Source organism: Acipenser ruthenus, chromosome 10, assembly GCF_902713425.1.
Source record: "Acipenser ruthenus chromosome 10, fAciRut3.2 maternal haplotype, whole genome shotgun sequence".
In the NCBI taxonomy this organism is placed as follows: Eukaryota; Metazoa; Chordata; class Actinopteri; order Acipenseriformes; family Acipenseridae; genus Acipenser; species Acipenser ruthenus.
The window spans coordinates 52,423,885-52,441,205 of NC_081198.1; the positions used below are offsets into that span (position 1 = coordinate 52,423,885).

The 17,321-nt window shown below is 42.8% G+C and overlaps 1 protein-coding gene across 3 annotated transcripts; it reads right to left on the reverse strand.

Moving 5' to 3' along the window:
* Positions 1 to 3,461: 3,461 nt before the first annotated feature.
* Positions 3,462 to 17,241, reverse strand: LOC117412346 (HSPB1-associated protein 1 homolog). Of its 3 annotated transcripts, none has more exons than XM_059032616.1 (8): positions 17,160 to 17,241; positions 13,595 to 13,791; positions 11,761 to 11,945; positions 10,073 to 10,209; positions 9,799 to 9,970; positions 6,930 to 7,013; positions 5,468 to 5,578; positions 3,462 to 4,198 (listed from the first exon to the last, which is right to left on the reverse strand). In XM_059032616.1, the coding sequence occupies exons 1-8, from the start codon at positions 17,207 to 17,209 to the stop codon at positions 3,668 to 3,670; spliced, it is 1,467 nt and encodes a 488-aa protein (XP_058888599.1). In that variant the 5' UTR covers positions 17,210 to 17,241; the 3' UTR covers positions 3,462 to 3,667. The 3 variants fall into 3 exon arrangements, with proteins under 3 accessions (XP_058888599.1, XP_033876560.1, XP_033876549.1); XM_034020669.3 differs by lacking the exon at positions 17,160 to 17,241 and adding an exon at positions 16,757 to 17,073 and having other exon boundaries at positions 13,595 to 13,780; XM_034020658.3 differs by lacking the exon at positions 17,160 to 17,241 and adding an exon at positions 16,757 to 17,072.
* Positions 17,242 to 17,321: the final 80 nt, after the last annotated feature.

A 17,321-nucleotide genomic window follows, 5' to 3' on the forward strand; every position in this document is an offset into this window, starting at 1 on the left:
CCACTTATATTAGCATGATGCTTTCCTAACCTTGTTCAGGTAAAAAAAAAAAAGCAGCGGTCAAAGCACCTACATTTCTGTCAGCAGTTTAGCTAAATATCAGCCAGCAGCACAGATACTTTATATTCTCAGGGATCTGAGCTCATGGGAGTGCAAACAGCTTCACACACAGTTGTTTTTGATATTTATAAGCTATTGTACTCTCAATGGATTGGAGTATTACCATACCTCCTAGAGAATTAAGTACAAATACACAAATCTTAGAATTCAAGTGCTGTATACGGACTGCATGCTGTGTGCAAGGCATGTAGTGTACAGGGGTATCGTATACTAGATTGCACACAAAGGTGCTTGAGTAGTATTGAAGAGGCGCACGTTGTTCAAGGGATGTAACCCAGGGCTGCTCGTGAATATGTGTTATATACACCATGTGCATTATATTCAGAACGTTGCTGTACAATTCCCTGCCCGCTGTCCCAGTTTGTTACCGGGTTTAAACTAACCCTACAACAGAGATTCCTCCTTCAAGTTCACTCAGGCAGTGCAATTTCCTCCCTCCTTCACTCCGGTTTCAAGTGCTCTCATTGGGATGCTGACTGGATCTCTCTCCGTGAGTAACAACATTGCGCTCAAGGCACTAACATTCCCTTGAGAACAGATGGGTGTTCTGCACTGTCTATAATGCACAGCCTTCTCTGTTTCCTCATTCTGAGGCTAAGATTTGTTTTACGTGAGACTGAATCCTATTTTATTTTCTCATAACACACTTTCAGGCAAAGGTGGTGGAGTCTCCCCTGAGAAAGCGCTTTCCTGGTTCTGTATGATCTTCCACTTCTATTTCTGCTTTTCTATTTTGAAGCCCGTATGGGTTCTGTGCTAGCCTGGGTTCTGTGCTAGCCTGGGTTCTGTGCTAGCCTGGATTCTGTGCTAGCCTGGATTCTGTGCTAGCCTGGATTCTGTGCTAGCCTGGGTTCTGTGCTAGCCTGGGTTCTGTGCTAGCCTGGATTCTGTGCTAGCCTGGATTCTGTGCTAGCCTGGGTTCTGTGCTAGCCTGGGTTCTGTGCTAGCCCTCCCCTTTGAAATCTGAAATATATCCTGGAGAAGGTACAAAGCTGTTAAGTAGAGGTATTGATTGTAAGTCTTATAGTTAAAGCAGCATGGTGGAATGTAACACACATTCTCTCTCTCTTGTATTTTGCAAGTGTATTGCTGTGTAAACTCCCTTTTGTTTGTGGTTAAGGTAGAGAGTACTGTGATCAGCTGTGACTGTGGATCACTGTCTCTTTAAGGATTGGCCTACTCTGTACTGCAGTGTGTCTGGAAGTCTCTGAGCCAGAGCACAGGTGCCAGCATGGACTTAAGACCTCACTTCTTCAATCTCTCTCTCTCTCTCTCTGTCTCTATATATACACACACACACACACATCATGGTTTTATTTCTCCAAAGAATACCTGACAATTACCAGTAGCAAAATTCCATTTCATGTTCTTTGCTCTCAATGATTTTCCATGCTTCCAAATATGACACGGACGAAATCTGTGTTCCAGGGCTCTAGCCTTTTCTTAAATCCAAAAACAAGACTGTCCGGCAGTTCACAGCTACAGAGCTGGGAGGAGTATCTAGGGTCGGCTGGTTGTGAAATGTAATCTTAAAACCATGAACTCTATGAATAAGGAAAAAGGTAGCCTTGAAGATCACATACTGAGAGGACACCCAATATTCCCATTGTTAAGGCAAGGGGAGGTGGGGGTGCATAGGAATTGTCTTTCTCTCCTTCCCTCACGAATACCTGAATAATACATGTTTTAAAAAGCCCTTGAGAAGAGGTTCTAGAGACAGCGCCACTCCATTCATTTTTTATATCCTGAAGGAATACTCTCTGAGGTCTGGACACTGCACTTCAGATTTCAAGTCTGCAGTCTACTAACAAACAAAGCTGGATGACAGCAAAGGCAAGAGACATTAGGCTGACACGCCAAGCACTGAACTTCATGAATTTCAAAAGCTGCACACTGCGCTCTGCAAACAGTCAAGAATTCAATGCAAAACATCTCGACTGTTAACTGCAGCAGTGAGAATATTTACATGGGCTCATCAAACAGTGCCCCAGAACTCCTTTGAGAATCTTCTAGCAACTCTGTATGTTTTACATTTTCAATAGTAAACTCAAGTACAGTAGATTCTGTCGAAAGCAAATCCGTTGGGATTGTTCAGTGCTCTGATAGGAAGCTGTACCAATCTATGCTTTATGTTTTTACAATATTTTATGTTTAAACAAAAATGTAGATAGCAGTAAATGCTTACACACTCATCACAGAATTATGATTTTGAACTTTGGTTTCCACAGCTGCTGACAGACTGCGTTTCATTGTGAGACCAGGGCTCAGATTGTAGATCATTTCAGACCAGCAGGGTTCAGATTGTAGCTCATTTCAGACCAGCAGGGTTCAGACTGTAGCTCACTTCAGACCAGCAGGGCTCAGATTGTAGCTCACTTCAGACCAGCAGGGTTCAGATTGTAGCTCACTTCAGACCAGCAGGGTTCAGATTGTAGCTCACTTCGGACCAGCAGGGTTCAGATTGTAGCTCACTTCAGATCAGCAGGGTTCAGATTGTAGCTCACTTCAGACCAGCAGGGTTCAGATTGTAGCTCATTTCAGACCAGCAGGGTTCAGATTGTAGCTCATTTCAGACCAGCAGGGTTCAGATTGTAGCTCATTTCAGACCAGCAGGGTTCAGATTGTAGCTCACTTCGGACCAGCAGGGTTCAGATTGTAGCTCATTTCAGACCAGCAGGGTTCAGATTGTAGCTCACTTCAGACCAGCAGGGTTCAGATTGTAGCTCACTTCAGACCAGCAGGGTTCAGATTGTAGCTCACTTCAGACCAGCAGGGTTCAGATTGTAGCTCACTTCGGACCAGCAAGGCTCAGATTGTAGCTCACTTCGGACCAGCAAGGCTCAGATTGTAGCTCACTTCGGACCAGCAAGGCTCAGATTGTAGCTCATTTCAGACCAGCAGGGTTCAGATTGTAGCTCACTTCAGACCAACAGGGTTCAGATTGTAGCTCACTTCGGACCAGCAGGGTTCAGATTGTAGCTCATTTCAGACCAGCAGGGCTCAGATTGTAGCTCATTTCAGACCAGCAGGGCTCAGATTGTAGCTCACTTCAGACCAGCAGGGCTCAGATTGTAACTCATTTCAGACCAGCAGGGTTCAGATTGTAGCTCATTTCAGACCAGCAGGGTTCAGATTGTAGCTCATTTCAGACCAGCAGGGTTCAGATTGTAGCTCACTTCAGACCAGCAGTGTTCAGATTGTAGCTCATTTCAGACCAGCAGGGTTCAAACTGGCAGAGAGCCTACCGTTATAAAAGTTTCCCATATTAAAAGCACAGCAGTGTAATAAAGCACAGTGACATCATGGTGAAGCATAGGTAAGCATTGTAAAGACCAGAAAGGTATGATAACGCATATTTAAAAAACATAGCAAACCAGGGTAAACTGTGGTAAATGCATTGTGTAAGCATGGGAAAAGTGCAAAAATACTGTGGTAAAGTTTTGACTATATGTTTAACTTTCTTACATAAACAGAGAGGGCAGGAACAGATGGACACTTAATAACAATGATGAGCTTATTACAAACATTATTGAAACACAAACAAAAATCAAAACGTGCCCTGTTTATCGAACAGAAGCTTAGCAACTAAAGAGACAACCTGTGGCTGGAGCAGGCAATCTAGCAGGTCGTTGGTAGTGATTGTTAAAGTGTCTGCTTCCTTCTTATCTTCCTCCAGCACAGCCTCATTAGTGCTGTCTCTTTCAGGTGAACTGCTGGGACTGCATTTTTCACAGCGGTGCCTCTCAAGTTTATTACTGGGTGCACTGCAATCAGAGTGCTTACAGCTGCACCGCTCTCCTCCTTTGTCCCCAGGACTTGCTGATTGCTCGTCTAATTTCCGAGGCACGGGAATCAGGTGAGGTCCGAAGGTAAACTGCGGAGGTTCACAATGATTTTTTCTTCCTATTTTATTTGCCGTAGTTCCATCGGTATCCCGTTTCCTCTTCGTGTGGGAGCTCACCGCTGCCCCAGGATTCACAGACAAGGTCTCGTTACAGAGGTCCTTCCGCTTGCCCAGGCATGACTGCACAGCAAGGCTCAGGTACCGCAGATTCGTTTCATGTGATGTGGCTTCAACCTGGATAATAAGGAAAATATCAGAGTAATTAAGAGTCAGCTCAATGCATTTTTATTTTTTTGATCTTCTGGAAGTCATTACAGAGACTCATTCCCTCGGTTCCAGTGGGGAGGTACTACTGCTACCCAATTCTCCAGCTGGATGACTGACTCACAGGGAGGTAACCCAGTGAATCAGGGTAGAAGCTGGGAATCAGATCTGAACTGTCTTGGCTCTGTCCCAGCTGTCAGAACCACCAGGGCAACCTGCTTTCCATTCTCAGCATCCTGAGTTTGGTAGCAGGTCAATGTCTCCCTATTTTGAGAGATGCCTAGTCATAGCTGTTAAATGCTAAGTGGTTTGCTCTTTCCTTTTTAAGGTCCTGGATTTTAATGTAACCTTCCTTCAGCTCGAAGGCAGGCTGCTATCGCTGTGGGCCCTTTGTGACATATTTTTATCAAGACTGTAGAGGACACTTACGATGTGAATCCACATGCTGTTACCCTGCGAGAACAGAACTGTGGAAATCCCATTGAAATGTTTTTATTGTCTGGGGGATTACATTTTGTCATATAATTTGGGATAACATGTACTCTATAGGAAAGCTGCTCGATTGATAGGGCTGGAAACCGAGCTGCATTAGAGCACTCGAATGGACACAGAGACTCTCTGCTGATTGATAGGGCTGGAAACCGAGCTGCATTAGAGCACTCGAATGGACACAGAGACTCTGCTGATTGATAGGGCTGGAAACCGAGCTGCATTAGAGCACTCGAATGAACACAGAGACTCTGCTGATTGATAGAGCTGGAAGCCAAGCTGCATTAGAGCACTCGAATGGACACAGAGACTCTCTGCTGATTGATAGGGCTGGAAGCCAAGCTGCATTAGAGCACTCGAATGGACACAGAGACTCTCTGCTGATTGATAGGGCTGGAAACTGAGCTGCATTAGCACTCTCTTCCCCCTCCGAATGGACACAGAGACTCTGCTTGTGAGCAGCTCCGTGCTGTGCTTCTCCTGTCTTTGGAGCTCACTGTCTGTCCAGGTTGCTGATGGCGCATCACACCAGCCTTGCTTTTAAGGTTTTGAGCATATCGCTTGCATTTGAGAAGCCATTATCTTAACGTTTTGCCTGGTCAGTATTCCTTTAGTATAACTTCCAGGGCTTCTTTAGCCGCAGTGGTTAGCTGTGAGATTTCTGCTGTGCCCTGGCACTGGGGGTCTTTTTGCCTCAAGCCAGAGGGCTGATCTCTGAGCGAAGCGTCTGCCTACACAATACAAATATACCTCAGTGGGATTTAACCAGTTATCTGAATTGTCAGGGCTCGGAGCAGACTTCAGGGCACAGACCAGTGTTTTAGTGAGGGCCTCTCCCACACGTGCTTCATCATCGACGTCCTGAGGATAGAGGAAATAGGGGCCCTTAGAACCACAGCACACCAAGAAGCACAGACATACAAAGGGAGAATTGTTTTTTGTGATTGCAATAGTTTGCTTGATTTGAGCCCCCCCCCAAAAATAAACAAATAAATAGTTTGACAGCATATTCATTAATCCTAGTTTATGAGAGCCTATTTATTAATCCTATAGTTCATGTGAGCCTATTCATTAATCCTATAGTTTATGAGAGCCTATTCATTAATCCTATAGTTCATGAGAGCCTATTCATTAATCCTATAGTTTATGAGAGCCTATTCATTAATCCTAGTTTATGAGAGCCTATTCATTAATCCTAGTTTATGAGAGCCTATAAATTAAATCCTAGTTAATGAGAGCCTATTCATTAAATCCTAGTTTATGAAAGCCTGTTCATTAATCCTAGTTTATGAGCGCCTGTTCATTAATCCTAGTTTATGAGCGCCTGTTCATTAATCCTAGTTTATGAGCCTATTCATTAATCCTATAGTTCATGAGAGCCTATTCATCAATCCTAGTTTATGAGAGCCGATTCATTAATCCTAGTTTATGAGAGCCTGTTCATTAATCCTATAGTTCATGACAGCCTATTCATTAATCCTATAGTTTTTTTTTGTTATTCCGCAGTGACAGCTACCAGGAATTGACAATAAGAATCTGTAAACAATGATACACAATGCAGTCCTTTGTAACGCTTCAGTCCAGTCAGGGTGAACAGTTAGGAGGCCTGGCTGTTTGTGTTCTGCATTATGACTAGAGTGCAGTCGCTAGTGGAACGGCATTATGTCATACAGCCTTATAACTGGTTCTGTGCAAGTCACACAGTATACACACCAGTCATTATGACTAGAGTGCAGTCGCTAGTGGAACGGCATTATGTCGTTATCTTGTAAGTCGCATTATCTTGTAAGTCGCCCTGGATAAGGGCGTCTGCTAAGAAATAAATTATTTATTTATTATTTATTTATGTCATACAGCCTTATAACTGGTTCTGTGCAAGTCACACAGTATACACACCAGTCATTATGACTAGAGTGCAGTCGCTAGTGGAACGGCATTATGTCATACAGCCTTATAACTGGTTCTGTGCAAGTCACACAGTATACACACCAGTCATTATGACTAGAGTGCAGTCGCTAGTGGAACGGCATTATGTCATACAGCTTTATAACTCGTTCTGTGCAAGTCATACAGTATACACACCATTCATTAACACATAAATGATAAAAATACAAGGAAAAACAACTATCCGTGCTTTCAGAAAAAATCAACATACAGCACCACAGATGCAATATTGTAAGTACAGTGAACATGAGAGACTCTTCTGAATTACCATTTCAAGCCAGGAGTTGATGCTGACAGTGATTGGATCAATGGACTCCACATAGTGCCACCAGTGTCTAGGAACAAAAAGGACCTGATCATGGGATATAAAACAAAGAAGGAAATCACTTTGTGACACAGCAAGGAAGCACACTTTGTCTTTCCAGTCCTGCCATTTCAAGTATGTTTGTTCAATTATAAATCTTCCCCAGACGTCAAACAGGCTTTTAGGGTTATGCTCCTCAATGGCTCTGCAAACATTGACGTTATAAAGCAAGAGGAAGCAATCTGTGTGTGAATGTGTAGAAAAAAAAGCAAATTCCACGGCTTGGGCCTCAGGATAATATTTCCTTACGTTCACCATATGCTTCCAAAGAAAACAAGTCTGGTGGAAGGGCTAAACATACAGTATGTAGGGGAAAGGGGGTGTGCTGGAAGGGAGCTATTGTTAGAAACCGTGGAATCTATATAAAACCTGCCTGGTAATAATTTGTATGTCAGCTCTGCTTCCAGGAGGTGGAATGTTTATTATGACATCACAAAGGTAACTGATGGCAACACATTATCCCATAATGTACTGTAGATCATGCAGAATGTGTGTGTGTGTGTGTGTGTATATTTATATATTTATCTCCACTTTTGGAGATAACATTATTTTACACTCAGAATGCCAATGCAAGAGAAATCTCCGGAGATGAAGAATGTTCATTTGGCCAGTCAACGGTATCTTGTTTGATAATCTCAGTTAGGTAAGCACACCTTGTTAGCAGGACACTGTACTGGGCCACCAGCACCAGCCCCTGGAGCACAGGCAGGCCTCACAGGCCTGGACCCAGTCCAGTTTACCTTCTGATGTTGGACAAGGCTGATTTCAAGGCTGATTTCAAGGCTGATTTCAAGGCTGATTTCAAGGCTGATTTCAAGGCTGATTTCAAGGTGCTGTGATTTGTTGCCGCTGTTAGCTTGTGGGATATAATGAGATAGCATCGGTATACTGAACATGCAAATGTCTAACAGCTCTGACTGCAGTAGACCGACAAGTCAATGCATGGGCTTGGTATTTGGGATTAAATGGAAAACCAGCGATATCATTTATTTGGCACGGTCGGAAAAGCTTTCACTTGGTACACAGGATAGCCCTCTGGTTGGTCCTTAAAAAGGGTAATAATTCACTTCTGTGGAGCTCACAGATGTTCCTGCTAGTATTAAAAGGAAAAAGAAACCAGTATTAAAACTAATACACATGTTTAACTCTCTAAAACAGACAGTATCTCCTCCCCTTTACTTAAAACATCCCCCAGATAAACAGGCAAATGCAGAGTTAAACTGAAAAAAGACAAACAAAAAACAAATCACTTTGAGCTGAAGTAAATTCGATATGATATGAAGGAGGAAAAAAAAAAAGACATACCGAGCAAAGCAGACTTAATGGAACTAATTTTTACAATTTCACAGAATGGCTTTGACTAAGAAAACTGCATGAAGCTATACTGAATGTTTACTCATGTCTCACCATACTAAATTGCTTGTGCATGGAATTTATTTTTTAATCTTGACAAACACCTGTTGGCTCATGTTTGTGTTTTAAAGACCTGGTTTAGCTGCACTGTGACACCTCTGAAATCCACAGCGTCAGTTTAGCTGCACTGCAACACCTCTGAAATCCACAGCGTCAGTTTAGCTGCACTGTGACACCTCTGAAATCCACACCTCTGAAATCCACAGCGTCAGTTTAGCTGCACTGCAACACCTCTGAAATCCACAGCGTCAGTTTAGCTGCACTGTGACACCTCTGAAATCCACAGCGTCAGTTTAGCTGCACTGTGACCCCTCTGAAATCCACAGCGTCAGTTTAGCTGCACTGTGACCCCTCTGAAATCCACAGCGTCAGTTTAGCTGCACTGTGACACCTCTGAAATGCACAGCGTCAGTTTAGCTGCACTGTGACCGCTCTGAAATGCACAGCGTCAGTTTAGCTGCACTGTGACACCTCTGAAATCCACAGCGTCAGTTTAGCTGCACTGTGACCGCTCTGAAATCCACAGCGTCAGTTTAGCTGCACTGTGACCCCTCTGAAATGCACAGCGTCAGTTTAGCTGCACTGCGACACCTCTGAAATCCATAGCGTCAGTTTAGCTGCACTGTGACCCCTCTGAAATCCACAGCGTCAGTTTAGCTGCACTGTGACCGCTCTGAAATCCACAGCGTCAGTTTAGCTGCACTGCGACACCTCTGAAATCCATAGCGTCAGTTTAGCTGCACTGTGACCCCTCTGAAATCCATAGCGTCAGTTTAGCTGCACTGCGACACCTCTGAAATCCGCCTGCCCCAGTATGTTACAGTATCTTATCTCATGGTGCAGTAGGATTTCTGCTCTTTAACTGCTGTCCAACCATAACGTTTAGAAAAGGAGAACGGAATATATGCATTCATAAAAAGAAAGCAGGTGTGCTGTGATGTCACCATTGTCTGAGTTCATGCTTTATTATAAATCAGAAAGATCACTTAGGCTAATAGAACAGGTGAAGGTTCAACAGGCTAATGACCCGGCCCCATACTGGGATGATAACATATCCATCATGACTGAGAAATGGATACACCTGTCAGGAAAGATACTTTGCTTAAAGTCACCACAGTTTAAGATTAGGACAAGGTGATGCATTAAACACCTTAATGGCATTTAAAACCTTTATTACGTAATTCTTCATGAATCCTGTTCTATAACGATCTGAATTATTTAGTGAGTTTTTCATATGAATAGGGAGGGCAGAACACACTAATCATGAAATAATGTTAATGTCCTGAAGTAGTGGACAGACGCCTCCTGTGTCCTTGCAGTGTTAAATTGAGTCACCAATAGTATTGATAAGCAGTGATACCTGTCCTGGGTTCAGTGTGACCACATGGGCACTGGCCTTGGCAAAGGCAGGAAACCGATTCCAATCTGGATTGACCACATTGACCCTGCTGAACACACTGGACTCCTCGTAGGGGATTCTGGTGGGGTACAGGCAGTGGGTGTCTTCTGATGGGAAGAGGTGCCATCGTTTTCTGTAGGAACAACATACAAGGCATGAAAAACAAACCTTCGATAGGGCTACAAATGTGGGTCATGTAACCGTTAGCAAACACAACACGCTTCTAACTGGCTACCTTCCGTGTACTTGGAGCACCAGGTTACATCCGTACGAGTCCTGGTGACAAGGAGTGTTGGCTCCCTCTGTGCCAATCCACAGAGTGCTATCCCTCCCGTCTCTGTCTGGGAATCCAAAGTCCGTCCACACCACATCCTATAAGAAACAAGCAGCTGTAAAACCTCATCAACCTCATCAAATTCTTTGACAATCCCGGAATGCCAAATGAGTTCAAGCTTTGGTTTTGTTATTTTGTCTTCACCAGAACCTCCTGTCGTGGAAGTACATCAGCAGTGGGGCAGCAATGTGGAGTAGTGGTTAGGGCTCTGGACTCTTGACCGGAGGGTTGTGGGTTCAAATCCCGGTGGGGACACTGCTGCTGTACCCTTGAGCAAGGTACTTTACCTAGTTTGCTCCAGTAAAAACCCAACTGTATAAATGGGTAATTGTATGTAAAAATAATGTGTTATCTTGTAACAATTGTAAGTCGCCCTGGATAAGGGCGTCTGCTAAGAAATAAATAATAATAATAATAAGACAAAGAAATACATACGCTAGTCATTTCAATGGCACAATTCTGGCATTTACGTGAATCACTGAGGGACAATAAAACAAAAACACACCATTTGTGGATGTTCCAAAAGTTGTGAACGGCACCTCGGGAGGGTAATGTCAAGACTTCTTATTAGTTTTGTAACATGACTTGCATGATGTATGTAGATTGCACCCGGGGGTAAAAAGCATTAATCGAAAAACAGACAATGTGTTTGCTAAGCCAATGCAGTAAAATAAATCAGCTATGAAACAGATTGGAAATGGGGCCTCTGGAAAATGAAATGTCACTGCAAAGGAATGTCAGTATGTTGTGTTTGAGCACACAACATCTTAACCATTTATCACTCATTACTTTTGTGAGCTGCACATTTAGATTTGGAGGCTACAGAGGTTAAGAATGTATGGGAAGGGCACAGCTTGCCTTGTTGGATATACTGTAGGTGGGTTGTTCTGGAATATATTATAGGTTATAGACTGGATCATTCAATATATGCTTGGAGCGGGTTAATCCTTGAAGTGGGTTAATCCTTGGAGTGGGTTAATCCTTGGAGTGGGTTAATCCTTGGAGGGGGTTAATCCTTGGAGGGGGTTAATCCTTGGAGGGGGTTAATCCTCGGAGGGGGCTGATCCTTGTAGTGGGTTGATCCTTACCAAATTTAATGTAGGTTGTATGCCTACTGTTTAAGCCACTAGCTTGCAGGAAAGTATATAAAACTCTGTATATTTGTACCAACTTTCTCTTTAAAATGATAACACACTTGGTTAAATCAGCCGGCCTTTATAACTGTCAATCAACGCTGTGGATAATGAAATCATTACTATATTCAGGCAACTGTAAATGATAAACAGTGCAATGTAAGGATTTAAAATACTCAAAGAGCGCCATTGTTGTTTTATTTTCATAAAACCTACCCATTTGCCAGTTCTTTGTTGTTTCTATTTACAAAGAAGGGTGACTGGCATGAATTACAGATGTGTGGCCTACAGGAGGCTGCAATGAACCCAGAGTGATCAAAGTCACTTGTACACTCAGGACTGCTGCTGTGGAAAATAGTCCCCAAACCAGACACTTTCAAATGGCAACTCTGACCCAAACCCTGGCTGGGAGACGTACTGTACAAACACAGCACACCATAGTGTCACGCACTGTACCTGAAACATTGCTGACTCCTCTTCAAACAGCATGGCAATGTACTTGTAGTCAGCATAGGCCCAGCACTGTGAGTACGGGGAGGTACTGAACGGTCCGATAGCAGCGTCAGGCTGTCCTTGGGTCCAAGCTAGAAATTCACTCAGCGTAGCCTCGGCATAACAGCATTGGGTTTCAAACTGAGGAGCTAGGGAGAGAACGTTAAAGATTACAGGAAAGCCTGCTGCACAGTAAACAAGGAATGATGATCAAGCATGGCCCAGAGCAACCAAAGATTTAACTTTGCTTTGACTTTTATATGGCAGGTGTCATCAACTCTCTTTGAAAGCATCCAAAACAAGAATGAGAGGTCTGATCTTCACATGACAGCTTCTACACCCGGACACTGACATCTGATCTTCACATGACAGCCTCTACACCTGGACATTGACAATCTGATCTTCACATGACAGCTTCTACACCTGGACACTGACAATCTGATCTTCACATGACAGCTTCTACACCCGGACGCTGAGAATCTGATCTTCACAGGACAGCTTCTACACCCGACACTGACAATCTGGCCAGATGCCTCCAGCCTGACTGTTAAAGTTGCATTCACTTATTTTTTGATAGACCTAAAACTTTTTATTTAGAAAAAAACAATTATTAAAAAGACAAAAATACAGAATAGAAAAAAAAGATATTGTTCAACATTTGAATGCTTTGGTTGGACTATGTCAACGGCACAGCCAGTTTATGAATGGTAATTAAATTAGCACAAAATTACTGTATGGATTCTAAACACATTCTAATTGGGGCTGGTTAACTGAAGCTTGTGCACCGAGGTTGTTGCATCGTTACCCAGTGTACACACTGATTTCATGATCACATCCAACCCTGTTCTGAAATGCAGTGTCGACCTGTCAGACGTGCCCTGCAGCTCTAGGCACAATGATCTGTGAAACACTGCACAGCTAATTACACTGACCCAGAGCCACACAGACAGATATACTGATGCATGTGGAGGTCTGTTATACTGACCCAGAGCCACACAGACAGATATACTGATGCATGTGGAGGTCTGTTATACTGACCCAGAGCCACACAAACAGATATACTGATGCATGTGGAGGTCTGGCTCTGGGTGTGAGATAAATGTGGCATGATAACCATTTTGCTTGTAAAAGATGGATTTTGCTGGATTTTAAAACTGCCAGCCTGCTATTGGTAGACCTGCTCTAATTTGCAGACCTCTCCAGCTGTATTTGTATTGCAGTTTGTGATTTTAACAAAGACTCAAGAAATCATGCCCCAGTCACATCCCTGGAGTGAAACGCAGTAAGTGTATAGTTGAATGCCTGACTGCATCATTGAATATAGACCTCCACACTCTGCTTGGCTTGTGTTCAAACACATGTTGTATTGTATTGTGTTGTACTATATTGTGAATGTCAGAATGCATCATTAAATACAGACCTCCACACTCTGCTTGGCTTGTGTTCAAACACACGTTGTATTGTATTGTGTTGTATTATATTGTGAATGTCAGAATGCATCATTGAATACAGACCTCCACACTCTGCTTGACTTGTGTTCAAACACGTTGTATTGTATTGTGTTGTATTATATTGTGAATGTCAGAATGCATCATTAAATACAGACCTACACACTCTGCTTGGCTTGTGCTCAAACACACCTTGTATTGTATTGTGTTGTATTATATTGTGAATGTCAGAATGCATCATTGAATACAGACCTACACACTCTGCTTGGCTTGTGCTCAAACACATGTTGTATTGTATTGTGTTGTATTATATGGTGGACATGCTTTTTCCCCAGCAGCCCTGATCTAACCTTTTGCTGTCTGTCTCTTTCCAATCCGGAACCTGAGTGGCTTATCTTCTAGGACACTGGACAGATACTCCACGCTCCACTTCAGTGCTGGCCAATCGCAAGCCATGTTACAGAAGACTGCAGGCTGCTTCAACGAGCCCACAATGCCCCGGGCCTCTTCAGGACTGTAGGGTTTGGTATTCATGTCTGTGGAAGAACTGGAATCAGGAGAGAGTTTTCAGGGGGTGTCGTACGTAATGAACTCTGGTGGTTCAGCGAGTCCTATTGAGTAAATATAAAATATCTGTTAAGCACAGGGAGCCACAGTAGAGAGCGTGTTAGTCTCTCTCTGAACTTGGAGACTGCAGTTCCTTACAAGGTCTTGTGCTTTGAGCTCAGGCTGTGATATTAGCAACACTTTCACTGGTGTCTTAAAAAAACAAATCTGGAATTAACAAATATCTACTCAAGTGTGTGTTTATGTGTGAATAAATGGTAAATTAGACCAAATTAGAATCTTGCAGTCCCACATTATATATAAGGGATCAAAATAAACTCCCATTCACAGCAGTTTGATCCATTCCTGGTTTTACTTTGAGTTTAATGAATACACCTGAGCTAATCAAGCTGGTAGTAAAACGTGGAATGGGTGACACTGCTCTGCAATAGGATTCTTATTTCCATCCCTGCGCTCTGATTACACAGGTATGAGCAGAAATAAACTAAAATAAATACAAAAGTAACCAGCTGGTTTTTCAGTAAAAAAAGCTAACTTTTAAAATATTTTTTGTTTAAAACTGCAGCTCTGAATGAGGCAATTTAACTGAAATAAAAACACAAAACGTTTTGTACTCCTTGTTTCTGTCAAATGAAAGAGAAACAATGTGGTAGAAAAGTGCCTTTCAGCGAGTGTGCATCTACTTGAGTTTTGAAACCTGCAATTGAATGTACATGAGCTGTGCATGAAATGTGATGACTTCTAACTACCCAGGGCAATCCCATCTATCTTAAAGAGCACTGTAACCATGCCTGGTAACCCTGCTTTATAGAGATTAAGAACAGGGTCTCACGCAGGGGCTGCATTTGTGGGGATTTCTACTATAGGACCCCTGAGATATTGGAATTCTTGACAAATATTTTCCATTTTTAAACACATTGGGTGCTGAACAATGAAGGGAATTTGAATATGATTTTGTGCAGCTGGAGCAAAAGACAATGCAATGAGAGACTCGGCACAGCTTTCTGACAAAGGGCCCTTTTCACACGTTATTACAATGAGCTGCCATCTCATCAGAAAACAGCACAGGAAGCATTCAGCATGGCTACAAGGTGAACTGCAGCACAGCAAGCATTCAGCACAGCTACAAGGTGAACTGGAGCACAGCAAGCATTCATGTATTTCTATGGTGAAATGTTTGATATTTGCAGTTCTGTTGATTCAGCTTTCAGTCATACCATGTATTTAAGAATCAAAATACCCTGCATTTAACAATTAAAATACCCTGCATTTAACAATTGTGTATTGAGATTTGCACTGAACCAGTGACACTCTAAATATTGTGATAACCACGACTCCAAGTTAATGATCCCTAATATTGTAGAGAAAGCACTATATCATTGTATCTGAAAGATGTGTCAATGCTACAGATATGGTCACAAATCTGCATCGCAACTTCCACGTAACGAGTACTGTAGCAATCCGTGCATCTATGTAATTGTGTCTTGTGTACTGTACTGTTATTCCTGTTGTATTGTGTTCCTTTACCCCCTCTGTATTCCCTGCAGTTGCTGGTCGACTGTGTCTGTCGCGTGTGGTGCTTTCTGTATCCCCCTGTAATTCGTAAGACCTCATCTAGAATACTGTGTTCAGTTCTGGTCACCTCGTTACAAAAAGGATATTGCTGCTCTAGAAAGAGTGCAAAGAAGAGCGACCAGAATTATCCCTGGTTTAAAAGGCATGTTGTATGCAGACAGGCTAAAAGAATTGAATCTATTCAGTCTTGAACAAAGAAGACTATGCTGTGATCTGATTCAAGCATTCAAAATTCTAAAAGGTATTGACAATGTCGACCCAGGGGACTTTTTCGACCTGAAAAAAGAAACAAGGACCAGGGGTCACAAATGGAGATTAGATAAAGGAGCATTCAGAACAGGAAATAGGAGGCACTTTTTTACACAGATAATTGTGAGGGTCTGGAATCAACTCCCCAGTAATGTTGTTGAAGCTGACACCCTGGGATCCTTCAAGAAGCTGCTTGACGAGATTCTGGTATCAATAAGCTACTAACAACCAAACAATTGATGGGCTGAATAGCCTCCTCTCGTTTGTAAACCTTCTTATCTGTATCCACATGTTGTAAATTCACACAAATAAAGGGCTGCTTGGTGGTTTTGTGGTAAGATGAAACCCCCATCCAAACTTACTCCACTTAGGACCTCAGATGGATTTCAACCACGTCTTCCAATGGGGAAAGTGCATTAGCCTGATTAGTACCACCTAGCCCTAGGTTTAATCAAACCGTTTGCAATATGCACTGCACTATAGAAACAGTTCCCAACAATCACATTTTGGAAGTCAAATGCATCCAGAAATCGACAGTTCTAATTTGGATTTCACAAACAATCCAACCATGAATGTGCTCTTACTCCATACAGCAGCTGTTTGACATTTTTACAGTAAAATCATAGTGAAAGCATTATGAGGCTGTGTGGTCCAGTGGTTAAAGAAAAGGGCTTGTAACCAGGAGGTCCCCGATTCAAATCCCACCTCAGCCACTGACTCATTGTGTGACCCAAAGCAAGTCACTTAACCTCATTGTGCTCTGTCTTTCGGGTGAGACGTAGTTGTAAGTGACTCTGCAGCTGATGCATAGTTCACACACCCTAGTTTCTGTAAATCGCATTCGATAAAGGCGTCTGCTAAATAAACAAATAATAATAATTGTAAAAACCATCAAACACAACGCACGCGGGACCGTTGTATAGTTACTACTTGCTGGTACGGTATTTGAATAATCAATCAGATGTGTAGCAAGAGGTTGCCTTTACTGAAACAAGTCGCCTTGTAGTACACTGCAAAACAGAGACATGGGGCACGTTTATTTTTTATTGCGGACGCATTAAACTAAGTTATGAACTGCTCAGCAGAAGAAATTACCAAAAGGAATCCGAAAACATACGTACCGAACCACTTTTGTTTTCATCGCCATCAGTAACTTACGACTTGATTCAAATTCGTCTTTATTTTCCGATAAAGGTGCCACCGGTAGTGATGTTTTTTGTACATATAAAAATAAGATTGGTGTACAACAAGTTCAGCTGGCCACACGCTTTTTATTTTTATTTTTTATTTCCGTTCACCGTCGCGTTTAAAACACGTCACTTACACAATAGTTGACAGAATGTTTTATTTGAAAACCAAACTAGTCTTTAAAGTGTCAGTAAATACATTACAGTCGGCAACGTTTACTAAATATGGCCCCTAAACTGACGACTGTTAACGACAAGTGAGTGAACAGGCTATCTAGCTCCACGCAATCGCTCTTGCTCTGCTTGACTCACAGCTGCTCCCTGTAAACAAACTCACATGAGTATCTCGTGCGTGCCGCGAAACTGCCGCCATTCGGGCTCCACCATACAACCGGCATCGCGTTCAAACCAAGGGGAAGTTGAGCCAACATGGCGCTGACATCGCTGCAGTTTTATAACCCGTGCGCTGTTCCCGTGTTGCGCAGGCGCTGTAGAGCTT

What these genes read in the sequence shown, in the direction of transcription:
- LOC117412346 (XM_059032616.1), bottom strand. Translation starts at nt 17,209, where the DNA reads ATGGTGGAGCCCGAATGGCGGCAGTTTCGCGGCACGCACGAGATACTC. An exon ending in AGGAGTCAGCAATGTTTCAG is followed by an intron (nt 10,210 to 11,760) that starts GTACAGTGCGTG and finishes TGTTTCTTATAG; the next exon opens with GATGTGGTGTGGACGGACTT. An exon ending in ACTGGTTAAATCCCACTGAG is followed by an intron (nt 4,199 to 5,467) that starts GTATATTTGTAT and finishes CTTATTATCCAG; the next exon opens with GTTGAAGCCACATCACATGA.